Consider the following 13,978-nt stretch of genomic DNA (forward strand, 5'->3'; position numbering starts at 1 on the left):
TGTGAAACCGCGCGTGGTTTAATAAGGTTATAATAAGGTTACGCACCGGGTATAAATTCAGGATGTTTTTTAAAGCAGTAAATCAATTGAAAATCTTTTACTTCAACTTTTACCATGTGTAACCATAAAAGCGATGTACACTAATTTTATATCACAGAATGTGATTCTAGAATGAGTCGGCTAGGTGGGTTTCTTTACGACCCATCTAAAACGATTGCGTCAACGGTTTTCATCCGTTTTCTTTTCCAGTAAACAATGAATTATCCAATTTAAATTTACGCAAATATTGTTCCAGTATTAAGAAAAGCTATGAAAATACCAGTGACTAGATTTTTAGCACCAGAGGAGAATTTAGGTAGGTGCTTTAACAATCTATTCCGATCACGTAATGGAACATATTTCGACATTTACTTCGAAAATAAAAATTTAGGTTATTATTATGATGTCATTACTATTTGGTCACGTGCTGTCCCTATATAAACGATTTCAGAGATTTATCGCAGTCACAGAAAATAAATGAACTTTTTATTATTAAATGGTCTTTCGATAGAATGTAGTAATAGAACGTGCGCTTATTTTATAATAAACTGTGTTTCACAAAATGATAAGACGGCAATGAAGCATATTGCAAAGTCTTAGCGTAATATGTCAAAATTTGTTACACGAATTTAACGAAGATAACGCAGAAAGTTAAATAAAGAGATATATTTCAAGTAACGTCACATTTACCACATGCAGATTTCTTCAACAATTTTCTCTTTCTCTTATGTCGATAATTACCTATATCAATCTAATATATAAAATTCTCGTGTCACAGTTTTCGTTGCCATACTCCTCCGAAACGACTTGACCGATTTTGATGAAATTTTTTGTGCTTATCCGGTATCTATGAGAATCGGCCAACATCTATTTTTCATACCCCTAAATGATAAGAGTAAGGCAGAACAGCGTTTGCCGGGTGCAGCTAGTTTATATATAAAAATCTCACTTCAAACCCAGTACTTTATCAACTGACCTGTAACTTGGACCACTGTATCCTGCCAATGCAGCGACTCGCGTTCCTCCACGCGAGCTTGGCTCCGAAGACCAGCTCGGTGGTGGTTAGCTGATATGTTCCTGTCTTCACCACTTCTTCCTGTACCGCCTTCCATCGCGCTTCGTGAGCTGGGGTGTTTGCTCTGTGATAGAATGAAACAAATAAATATGAAAAAACAATTAATTTATAATATTATTTTTTAAATCGGTCAATTATGTTTTGCTAAGGATAATTGTTATAACAATCTTTTTGATACATAATATATTTTTGCTCAAGAATTTTTAATAAAAAACCAATGTACTTATTGGTTTTAATAATAAACAAACATATTATATGAACAGATACCTTAGAAATTCAAAAATCTATCTGTCTGTTACTCTTTTACGGCTTTACCATTACGCCGATTTTGCCGATGAAGGATAGGTTTTGTACGTAGTTTTGTACATGGGCAAATTAATAAATTGCAAAACCAATTTTACAACAACATGAAAACAAAGTGTGACAATCATATTATATATAACCTATGAAACTCTTTGCTTGAATATGCAATAAATACTTTCTTACTCTTCCTTTCCTTTCTACAGCTGCAAAAACTCGTTTCAAAGAACCTTTTGTTACCCGACTGCGTCGGAAACATAAGTTAGGTTTTTGTTTTTCTAAGAAATTTGCTTTAGTATAATTCTTTTACATATAGTAATTTCCTCATATGTAACTGTAAGAACAAAAAAGTTTAGTAAATTTACCTTCGAATCGAAGCGAAATACTGTCCAAGGAAATCTTTTGCATCATTTAAAACCTCTTCAGGTTCCCTCGGCACGTCTCCTCTTCCGGGTATAGCCATTAAACTGCCGAGGCATGTTTTTTCGTTGCATAGTGTAGACTGTGGACCAACAAACAAATTTTTTAATTACAATAATTGTTAACGAATATAATGCTGATGTTTTCTTACTTATTGTAATATACTAATTATGATATCATTACGTGAAAGTTTATATGCAAGCAAAGATGTGTAATAGTCCTTTAAATTAATATTTAAAAAATTTACACCATATTCATAGCCTTAAAGCGAATACGCTATCATAATTTGGCACAGAAATTTATATTAAAATACAAACAGAAAATTATATTAAAAACATTTATTGACATAATAAACCAAGGTACAATTTTAATATGAATCCATAGGCCCAGGCAAGTTATAATCTATATAGATATAAATCACAATAAATTTTATTATTACAGGATTTAGCTTTATGGAATCAAATTATTAACTTAAAATTAATTTTTTACAGTCTCACAAATTGTTCGCGCCTACTTGCATCGGCACAGATAATGAAATAAAAAAATGTTCTTAATTTAAAATTGGAAAAAAATAAAATTCGAAGACTCCGAACCATAAGAAAAAATTTATAAACATTTCTCATGTGCCAGCTGCCTGTTTTTTATTTTTATTTTACAGATTATTAATATATTATTTTTTATGAATAACAGATACGTAAAATATTTAAGAAACAGGTTTAACAAACCAAATACGTACATTAACAATTATTCGATTTTTTTTATTATAAATCTGATACAAATAGAATAGAATGTAACAAATATTATTAAGGAAGATTATCTTTGATAAAGATTTAATAAGCAATAAAAAATATCACAACTGTTGCAATTTGCAGAGAAGGATTGTTGAGTCAAAGTGAGTGATTGAATTGTACCTACGCTAGATAGATTTGAATCTCGTTAGGCAAGGAAATAGCCGTATTTGTCGGGCCATTTCCCCTTTTTATTTCCACAACGTATTAGAAGTAATACGTATTTTATTTACCATTTTATTGTACATATTATTGATCGGTTTTACTTTCATTTATTGTTACATATTATAGGACAGATATGTATTATGAGAATAGATTTGGTTTGGCCCTATTTAAATAGGTATGTCAATTCAAATCTAACCAAAAACGTCAAAGTATTTAAACTGTATCAAAATTATTTCAACCAACTTTCTTCTGTAAATATAATCATTTTTATAGCAAAATGAGTGCTATAAAACGCTATTAATGGTTATACGGAGCTGTTAACGAGGTTCTACATATGCGTATCACGAGTCTCCAGTGACAATATTTTACTTGAATTTGTACTTTACATATGAGTGATGATATATTATTTTTCTTATAGAACAATATGCTCATAGTAATGCAGCACGTATACAAAATCGTTGAAGCATGATTTCGAGACGTCGCTTATTCATGACTGAACTTTTTAGAAAGAAACTATTTTTTAATTTTGCGTGTTAATTTTTTATATATATATATATATCATATTATGCATAATGACTATTCGCGTATAACAAGATACAAGGTTTAAGAATCGTATCTAGGTATTCTAAAATGAATTTGTAAATTTAGCGCAGATTTTTATCTTCAATTTCTATAGATACCCAATTTGCGAAATAGTGTAAAGAAGTTACTTTAAACATTCAGTTATATATCATGCATCATCATAGTATTATAATGAAATACAAATTGTCTAAAAATAAAGCTGTCCTTGCTTTATTAACGGGATGAAAATCCAGGAATAATTGATGTTGTAAATTTTTGTTTACGTTAATACGAAAATAGTTCTACAACATTCCACTATCAAACAATATCAAATGCTACGTGAATCACAACCGTTAGGATTGCTCATATTATTACTGTTAACTTCAAATTAGTGCAGAACTAGTTGCGCCCCGCGGTTTCATCCGCGTAAGTCCGTATCCCGTAGAAATATCGGGACAAAAAGTTGCCTAATTACATTGCAATCTGTCCAGTAGCTTTTGCGTGAAAGAGCAACAAACACAAACACATCCTTACAAACTTTCGCATTTATAATATTAGTATTAGTAGGATTTGTTACTTCGTTAATTATATTATGTTTTACTAATAATAAATGTATATTCTATCTATTTTAGTGACAAACGTTAGGTTACTTTTTTTTATTTAAACCCTCAACTTCAACATCATACAATAAGTCATGCACAAAGAAAACCGAACTGAGACGACGGTGATAATTGGTAATTGATATTATCATCCACTCCATCCAAATGCGAGTACAATGTAAAGACATTGATAGGTAATTCAATTTGGCCGACTGATGATTAAGTCATTAATTGTTTAATTCATCATTATATAATTCTATCCATCAACAAATACTAAAGTCTCAAAAAAAGCGCAACTATTAGCAATAATAAAAACACCTATAATTTGGCAGCGTTCACACCGATCGTCGATAGCAACCGTACCTTCAATAAAAACGTGTACAATATGAACAAAACAAGGAATAAATAAAAGTTTCATTGGTGTAACATCAGCCGCCCGGGGCAATTTGGATCGCAACTCCCGGATACGAACGCCTGGCTGCTCGCGCCCCGGCATAGTTTTCGCGCGAGATAAGCGCAGTAACAAAGATGTATTCTTATTCCTACATGTTTTAATGTGTGATTTGTGATGTGTGTGTATGCGTGTGTAGGCGAACATTATTTCGATATATTTATACAAAAACAGGAGATGTTTATAGGATACATTTATCTGATCTATGTTATACCTAGTAATTCGTAATTAAGAAAAAAAATTAAACCATGATATAATCGTTAATTTATAACTTGGACATTTTTATCAATGTTTTTATTTGACACGAACTTACAGAAATTGTTAAAAAATAATTTTTTTTAGAAACAATATAATTATGAACTGTACGAAATATAATTTATACATTATTATTGTTCAGAGAAATTATTATATTTATTTACAAATATAATTAAGCATTCTATATTTTGTTTACCGTGTTTCTAATCAAATAAATAATAACTTTGGGAAAAGTCCGACTGTTTATGCTCCCCTAAAAACCCCAGATACAAATACCAAAAAATAAAAAAACAACAAATAAATAAATAGCACATGTTTTATACAAACAAGAATTAATTTTAATCTACGAAACGGACGTTATCCGTAAATAATAAAATTAGTGACGCCTCCGTGCCTTATTCAAAACAAACTGAGAAACTGTATTAGTATATTATTTCATAAATTATAGGATTCTCAAAATTTTTTTGTTAAGCATATGAGAGATTACATATTTATTTCATTATACAAATTCCTTATTTTTTCTTGATATCAATTTATTTAAGAGAAATTTAAATTATATTAAATCATCTTCAACACGCAAGATAAAATTTTATGTCATCTAGTAGCAGCTATAAAGCCTTGGAAATAAAGAGAAGTCTATATAGAGTAGTAGTAAAAAGAGAAGGACATGTACAAAAATCTTTATTTAATAATCAGAACGATTTTCAAATTGCCTGCCTGCTGCGATCGTTGAATTAGTAAACAAATCGATAAATTTGCGTGTACCACAGTAATAATTTTAACATTTCCACAGATGTATCGACTCATCCTGACTGTCGTACTGGATTATAACCTGAACTAACATAGAGTAATATGAAAGCGTAGGATAGACTACTGATGTCCGCAATAAATGAATAGACATATCAAAAATAGACAACTCAATACAGGATACACGGTTTAAAAGAAGACGTAAATTAGCAAAAATGCTTTATCATACGGGAATATTCCAAATACATTTTTCACGATAATGAACATAGGAACAATGTAAATGAACAATCTATCATACGCTTGACCACTGACCATATACAATGTAGTCAACTAATAACCAATACAAGTACAATAGATATCTGTCTTAACATCGTTACGTAATTGTTTTACGGGTGAGGCAGATTTATGTTACCTTTTAGTTTATTAACTACCTGTTTAATTATTACCACAATGTTATTCTTAGAATAAATATACAAAATGCGTTCTAGATACGCTTATTTATAGTTGTCTTTTTAAGAAGTTGCAAACAGCCACTTAGAAAACACACCAATAGTTGCAGATTATAATGATAAATAAACAAAAATAGCACTCTATTGCGTATAATTATAAATCATAACAATACTTCCAGAATCTACCTCTATCTAATATTTTTTTCCAATGAGTAGGTATTAACACTTATATAGTTACGGTCTTGGCAATTAAATTAATAATTAAAGTTTTTCAACATGTGTCTATAATATCTTAACTGTAAATCGCCAGCATTAGTTCAAAGTATTTGAACAATGTCGATGTGGTGGACTTAAAAAGCTTGAGATATTACGCAGTTACATGTCCAAATGATTAACATTAGGTACTTACCACTCTAGGGCAAGTGGTATCATAGAGCCGATCGTACAGGAACTCCCTCGACTCATGGTTCTTTAACACTTTCGGCCTAACAACTTTTCGCGGCTGTTTTTTATCGAGCTTTACAATTTTCATCCCCACGTCATTCACACTGGCATCATTGAGATGATCTATGGGGCATGATTTGGGAATCGATTCCTCGATTTCGGGGATGATTCGGTCGTTTTGCGCGATGACGTCAAGCGTTCCGGTTATCATGACGTCAGGATTGGGAATCACCCCGGGAGCCATTTTAATTTTAAGTGAGATCAATGGATATGTAAAAAATGTATGAGGCGCGTACTAACGCGGGCGCACTAATCACAAATAGGTGTCACCGGTGTATTTATAACAGTTTTATCGTTTGTAGCAAAGTGACTAGTTTGTTTTTAATATTTGCCGACGAAGATTCGTATCTTGACAGCTTAAGTTAGTATAAATCAGAGCAAATACGTTTTGTTCAGACATCCTTCACTTATTGGTCATGTTGTTTGTAAATGATACGTGTAGTAAATTTTATTGATTATATTGACAAGAACTATCTACAAACAGACAATACAGCACTCGATATTAAAAAAATTAATTGATACAGTCTGCACTTTTAACACTTGAATTTATCTAAGACTATCATTTTTTGAATAAGTGTAATGAATGTCGTGAACGTCGTGCATAAACTAATGGTTCTTCTGACATATTTGTTAAATAACTTCTCATTGTTTTTCACTAAATAAATTGCTGGGTATTTGAGAAATTGTAAACATATGGTATAAAAAAAGCGTGTAAAAATGGGATGTATGTAATAAAGAATGAATAGAAAACCGAGTCAGTCGCTACTATTATTATTTATTTGACGTCATAATCATGATGACCATTACCGTATTTTTTAATCGTAGGCTCTGTAATTTCTATACGATTTTCTAGCAAAAAACAAATGACGTTGATACGATGTATTTATATCACTTAAATACCGTATAAATTTTTTCAATGTTGAATTTGCTACATTGCATTTTATAATATTTATAGGAATATAATGTCTTCATGCATGATCTTTTTACTTTACTTCTCAACTTACATTTTATATTAAAGAACAAAACAAATTTTAATCGTCCCGGGTATTAAAAACACTATATTGGATTACTATATGATATTACGTATTGGAAACCTTTTCTGGGCCAACAATTACGAGATCCCTAATTTTGAAGCATTGCGCATTTTTCATTATAATTATATGTATTACACAACACAATCAACTTCCTTTGGATAAAGAGTGTAAATTAGCATCGATATTGAATACAATAAGCTATATTGTTCAGAATGTGCATTGTTGCCACGATCTATACCATTATAGGCAAAATCTTCGGTATTCAATAGCTGTATTCAAAACTTTTATGCTATAAAAGATAAGTTTAGCTAGAAGAGAATAGATAATTAGTTGAAACTTTCGAACAGCAAAACAAAGCTTATCAAGGTAGTCGTGCTACGCAAACGCTTTTACAATCAGATAAAGTTTTAATAATGTTCACGCATCTTTTAAAATTTCATCAAAATCAAAAATAACATTTTATTTTTTACTATTTACTCGTTTCAAATTTTATATCAAATACATATAAGTAAAATTTATATAGTTCATAGCTGATACAGGTGCAACTGCTAATGAAAAATATTGCTATATTACACCTACATGTATCCTGTTACCCATACTTATCATGTAATGCTTATGTTAGATAATTATTTTCTACAAAATTTGATCATCGACGCTCCTGGTGAGGGAGGTAACACAACAAATTTTATGTGACAGAATGACCAAACATTTATTTCAAACAAAAATAATTACTGCAATGAGTTTTCACTCACTTATCGAGCAACATCAGTAACATATCCAAAAAAAATAAAATCGAAATGATAATGTATGTTTTTTTTTGTACAGTCGGCAATGGAGCTGGTGGGACGCCTGATGGTAAGCGCTACCCCCGCCCATGAACATTTGGAGAGGCATAAAGTCCATTGCAGACCTTACGCCTCTACAAATGGATTGCCGTGTTTATAAAGTGTTGTATGATCACATATGATCCTGTGGGATCCCATATATGATCCCACAGCTGGGACACAGTCCTCCTATGAGGGTTCAGGCCATAATCAATTTATTTCCTGCACGCTCGCCTGGACTCGAACCCTGACTTATCGATTTTGAAGTCCAAGGTTCTCATAATATGGTGATAACCATCTTACATCTATTTGTTATAAACAAAATCGAATTTGTGTGACTTTTATAATGAAAAATTGCCACGTCACATCAATTGATAACTTTGTAATCCTTCATCATATTTTAAAACAATTCGAACAACAATTAGTAACCAATAGCTAATAATAGAATAACGATATTGATAACAAGTATTAGTAAATATATGTTATAAAATAAAACACGATCATTAATTGCGAAGCACGTGAGGCAAACCTTTATTTACACATTCTTGATACTCAAACAGCTGATTTCTTCAAGTGGTATATCAGAAAGCTGTACTTCGCTTTATGACAATATAATAAGCAAACTATGTTCCCTGGATGTAGGCCAAAATGCATAACAGTTACGACCAGACTTGCTTCGAAAATAGTGTGCACTGATCATAAATGAAATTCTGTATGAGTAGATAAGTTCATTTTGTTTCTTTTATCATAAGCCAAATTTTATTTAACAGATGCCACCAGACTTGTTTCGAAAATAGTGTGTATTGATCATGAATAATATTTTAGTATAAGTAAATAAGAAAATTCATACACGATTTTTATGCTTTTCATTGGGAATTTGGAACTAAAATACTAAAAAATACTTATTGTATTTGCATTTTTGATATTTTCGATCAGTGTAGGCTTCTGCAAATGCTGTTAAAGTAGTTAATTACCAGTTAAATTAATTAAGGTTTTATTTTTAATCGTTCTAGCCTTTTAGACTCAATAAGACGTAGTAATTTTCATCTTCTTTTGATAATAACTAATTTTTTCCTGAAATCATTAAAAAACGCATGTAATCGCTGCTCCCTTTACCCCCAAAAAGCAATAAAATAAAACAATATACAAATCGATTATACTCACGCGTTTCTACATATTTGGCTATCTCAAATCAAATATTAACAAATCAAATAAACATAGCCGTCATTATAAGCTGATAGTAAATACAATCGTTATCGGTTGTGTAAACCCAGTTACCCCGTAGTCATGTGCTGTTTTAATAATATTTGAATAAAGTCATGCATTTGTTACCACTTTCGCGTCACTGTGTTTGCTTGTGCCCGGTGAAGCATCCTTATTTGATTAACTCAAACTCGTGCTCCAAACTTTTTATTCGTATCAAATTCTCTGAGTATGAAGAGATAGTTTTGTAGTAAATTACGACCGATTCGGGGCAACACTTTCTCATTGAATATCTCTAAAACCTAAATAATAAGTTAGATAAATGAGTATTTACAAATAGAACTAGAAAATATTTACGGCGCGAGCACAAAAAGTAACTTATCTCTTTAACAAAAAATCGGATGTTTATGAAAATGAATAATAAGTAATAAGGAATAAATTATATCGTTAATCAATAATGTGTGCGAAGTTGTCAATTAAATCATTTGTGGGACTTAAAATAAAATGGCCGGGAAGCTTCTTGATGCAGCGAAGCGAAGTGACTCAAGTGTTTGTATAAAATATGAACTTAGAACTCATTCAACTTTTGAATCAATACTTAATCCTCTTAACCGATAAGATAGTCATTTGGAATTAGTGAAAATAGTTCCATAATATTGAAGAAAACTAATTATTATTAAATGCTTATAGCATAAAAAACCAAATATGCAATTAATCAAACATTTCTTATTTAATATAACTAATAGATACAATGGGTACTTGAAACAATACTAAATTATGATAAGCGTTGTTGAAATTGGTCGAATTGCTCAAAGTCAATTAACGTCGCCTATATGATTTCTTTAGTATCAGAAGACCGAAACTTTAATGCATTTTGTTCCTTTAAAGGCTTTTTATAGGCTAATATATCTATGTTTATAAGATAAATGCGTAATGAAGTAACATTACATTATAAATAAAATAGAAAAATTAACAACACTTGACAAATAACACTGATACATACGCTACTTAGTATTTATTATATATCTTACGTTTGATTTTACGCGAGTATTATACATTTAGAGATTAAAGACTTTTTATTCATAGGCGATTTATTAATTATATTTGAAATATGCCATCTGGATAGAATTTTACGCGTAATAATATACAAATTGCTATCGCAATAGGAGAGACGGAATTGTTTTTTCAAGTGCGTTTTAATTCGCTTGATAAGGACAAAACTCATTTTATAAAAGTTTAAATCGAAATCCCTCCAACTAAGGTGTTTTTAACACATTTGAATTTGCTTCACATATATGCTTTTATAAAAACTACTCCTTTAAATTAAATTTTGGCCCACTTTAAACGTACACATTTAATTCAAACTATCTACACTTATTAGGGATCAGTCAATATACCTCATGAGTTTATCTTATTATCCTGATTAGGATCGCGAGGATATTATTAAATTATACTTACGTATACTGAACATGTAAGGCAATATAGTTGATTTAATCTTTCAATAAAGCGTGTTTTATTTTAACTAAATTTATTTTCTACATGAGGAAGTTGAGCACGCTTCAGCACGAATTGGCCCAGCTAGCACCGGGGAAGTATCACAGCCCCACAGAAAACCAGCGTGGAATAGTGGCATGCCACTGTGTTTCGTACGGTGAAAGGGAGAGCTGGAGGCCTGTTTTCATTTCCTCATCCGTCTCAGTCCATTCCTTCTTTCCACTTGCCAATCCTTTCCTTCTCCCCTACTCCTTAATAGCAGGCAGCGTATCCGTAGAGGCACTACCTCTGCGATTGTTCATGGGTGGTGGTGATCGCTTACCATCAAGCGAATCACCAGCCCAGTTGCCTGCTATGACTGAAAAACCGTCCAGTTTCAATCGTTATATTTATAATCATAGTAGTCTAGCCACATAATTATAAAAGCGCTTTAAAATTCTATTTTCTACACAAGAGTATGTTTATTAAAATAAATTTACCGTAGTACTACCCACATATGAAAGCGGATCCACATATCACTAAGTCCTAAATTAAGCAGTTATCGATGCTTACAGACAAAAGGAATGAAATTTGAAACAAAAGGAAAATTAATATACAATTACGATTAAAACGCGAAACAAATAAACTCGTAATACGTACTTGGCGACAACTTCACTGCGATATAATTATTGAGTAACAAAATGAATTAATTTAATCTTAATTAATAACTTTATTTGGCTTAATGGCTTTGTCATTGTTATAATTATTTGCTTTACGGCGATCGTAATTTCAGTTGAAGTTATGAACTAATTAATTATTGTTTATTTGGCAACGTGTATTAGACTAACAGATTAAACTAGTAACTTAACTTCTACATAGATAATAATAATACCTTAAAATTTTAATAATCAGTAGATTTTTAGTGGAACCAAACAGAAGCAATAATTTCTGAAATAAATTTTGACATTTAAAAGTAAAAAAAAACATGTAAAAATGTAAAACTACAGGAATAATAATTATTATTATTATGAAAAAAGTACGTAAAACAATATTCGCTTAATCTATGGAAACACTTCTCAGGCTGAATGATACGCTATCAAAGCCTCATGCTCGATGAATATTAATAAAAACGTTAATCGCGTGTAATGTAAACGCGCCGTATCAACAAGATTTTATTTAGGGAATTTAGGTTATACAATCAAAAATTATTTATTAACATAGAACACATCTCAATCTATTAACGCATAGCCCAAACTACTGGACCAATCGAGCTGAAATTTGGAATACAAATAGGCATGATGTTACCCAACAAGAGAATTAAATAGGGGATACAATTTTGTACCATGAAAATTAATTTGCTTGTATGATACAAGCGACGTTGCGGCAACAGCTAGTGTATTAGTAGAAAGCATTTATACAAGCTTTGAAAACATTGCTAAAAAATTCAAATTTAAAATTAGTGTATAAAAGACCAACATGTGTCGGACTGATACATAAATTGTATGATTAAAAGGTTCGTTTACAAGATTAACTGCCTGTTAATAATTTGCTATTAAAAATATGCACAATGGATGTTTTTAACTGCACGGCCATCAACACCAAGTGATAATGGCTGATAAAAATAAGCCAAAAATAACCTGCGCCGGAAACAAAGAACGTATATTTTCATATTTGTGTAACTGGACTGTGTATAATGGCTATATGTTACAACAATGATTTATGAATGAGGTCGCAAAATCATGGACTTTCCTTGCTATTCTATTATCTTTAATATATGTTATTTACATTCACTAGTTAGCAGCTAGTTAGACACTTGGACATTACTTGGTTTTGTGGTTATTTGGTAAAGGAAAATAAAAATGGACGTGAAATGGGAACATGGGAATGGGAACTTCTTAATTTAATGACACAAATGTTGTTCATTCGAAATGTCCTCTATTTGTTTACTGCTATGATGATTTATTTTAACTTTTAGATACAGGCAATGCAAAAATGCAATTAAGGTCGTATACCTAATGCGAAAATCAGCTTGGCAACTGGAGCGTAAAATTGTTAATTTTACAAGAGGTTACCAACTAGAACCGCAACATCGGAATTTCAACGTAGCAAGGAAATATTTTTTTTTTTACATGTGGATAGCATCAGAACTGCTGTGTCGGTGAATCGGTGTATCGGTGAATAACATGGTGAGGAAACATCACGCTCGACGTGTGACATCTGCCAACGAGCGCTTGGCCAACGTGGATAGTTATGGCCGGTTAATTATGTAAATAACTTTCTTCCATATTTGCATATTACTTTAATTGAGCTAAGCGTAAACTTGTATAATTATGGGGATTTATATTGATATTTCTTTTAATGCTTTAAGAATTACTCCATATAAAATGTGCTCAATATAATTTTTCAGAGAAATATATATATTTCTTAATGAACAATTTAGGACCATTGATTTTAAATCATACTATGGACCCTACCATATGTTAATAATCATAATTTTACATATCGATTCTCATGAATACATGTTGTATTACAGCAAATGGTTTTCGCTAATTCCCAACAATCATCACAGTAACCATTGTTTTTTTGTTCTTGCGCATTCAGTCTGTGTTGTCATCAATGCATTTGAAAATATTTCCTTTTCAACACACTTCAACAAAAGTAGATTCTCAATTCTACTATATTTGTATTTGAATAATACAAAAATTACAAAAATCGCACTCGAAAAGATTTTTATTTACAGATATATCTGTAGCTTGTTTCTTCAGTGGATAACTAATATTGTGAGATGAGTATTATGAGATATTTTCAAACTTGAACAGCAGATCGGAAGAGGGTAATTCATTCATCCTGGTCTTGCGCCTGATCTCGCTACGATCGTATCAGATTTTCCAACACACCGAATCACAATAGTGGCGCCATAGGAAGTACACCTGTATGCATCTTTGTATTATCTTGAGCGGGTTTGGCTGTAAAGACTTAATACTTTTAAATCTATAGAACTTTCTACGATAAAAGAACTGTCCAACAAAAAAAAAATCGTTCAATTTAAAAAGCAAACTTTTCAGTTGTATTATAGTAGTATATAGATTAA

The 13,978-nt window shown here is 31.2% G+C and overlaps 1 protein-coding gene across 2 annotated transcripts in view; it reads right to left on the bottom strand.

The window, feature by feature from the left end:
• Positions 1–13,978, bottom strand: part of LOC119834983 (nitric oxide synthase-like protein) — a 65,266-nt gene that overhangs the window by 20,025 nt on the left and 31,263 nt on the right. Inside the window, exons 1-3 of one of the 2 annotated variants that reach the window (XM_038359561.1) lie at positions 6,259–6,537; positions 1,780–1,916; positions 1,016–1,178 (exon numbers count right to left, since the gene is read on the bottom strand). In XM_038359561.1, the coding sequence (XP_038215489.1) occupies positions 1,016–1,178; positions 1,780–1,916; positions 6,259–6,537 (579 nt within the window). Of the gene's footprint in view, positions 1–1,015; positions 1,179–1,779; positions 1,917–6,258; positions 6,538–13,978 lie in introns of those variants that run through there. The other variant, XM_038359562.1, reaches the window with a different exon arrangement.

Source organism: Zerene cesonia, chromosome 20 (genome assembly GCF_012273895.1).
Source record: "Zerene cesonia ecotype Mississippi chromosome 20, Zerene_cesonia_1.1, whole genome shotgun sequence".
Taxonomy (NCBI): domain Eukaryota; kingdom Metazoa; phylum Arthropoda; class Insecta; order Lepidoptera; family Pieridae; genus Zerene; species Zerene cesonia.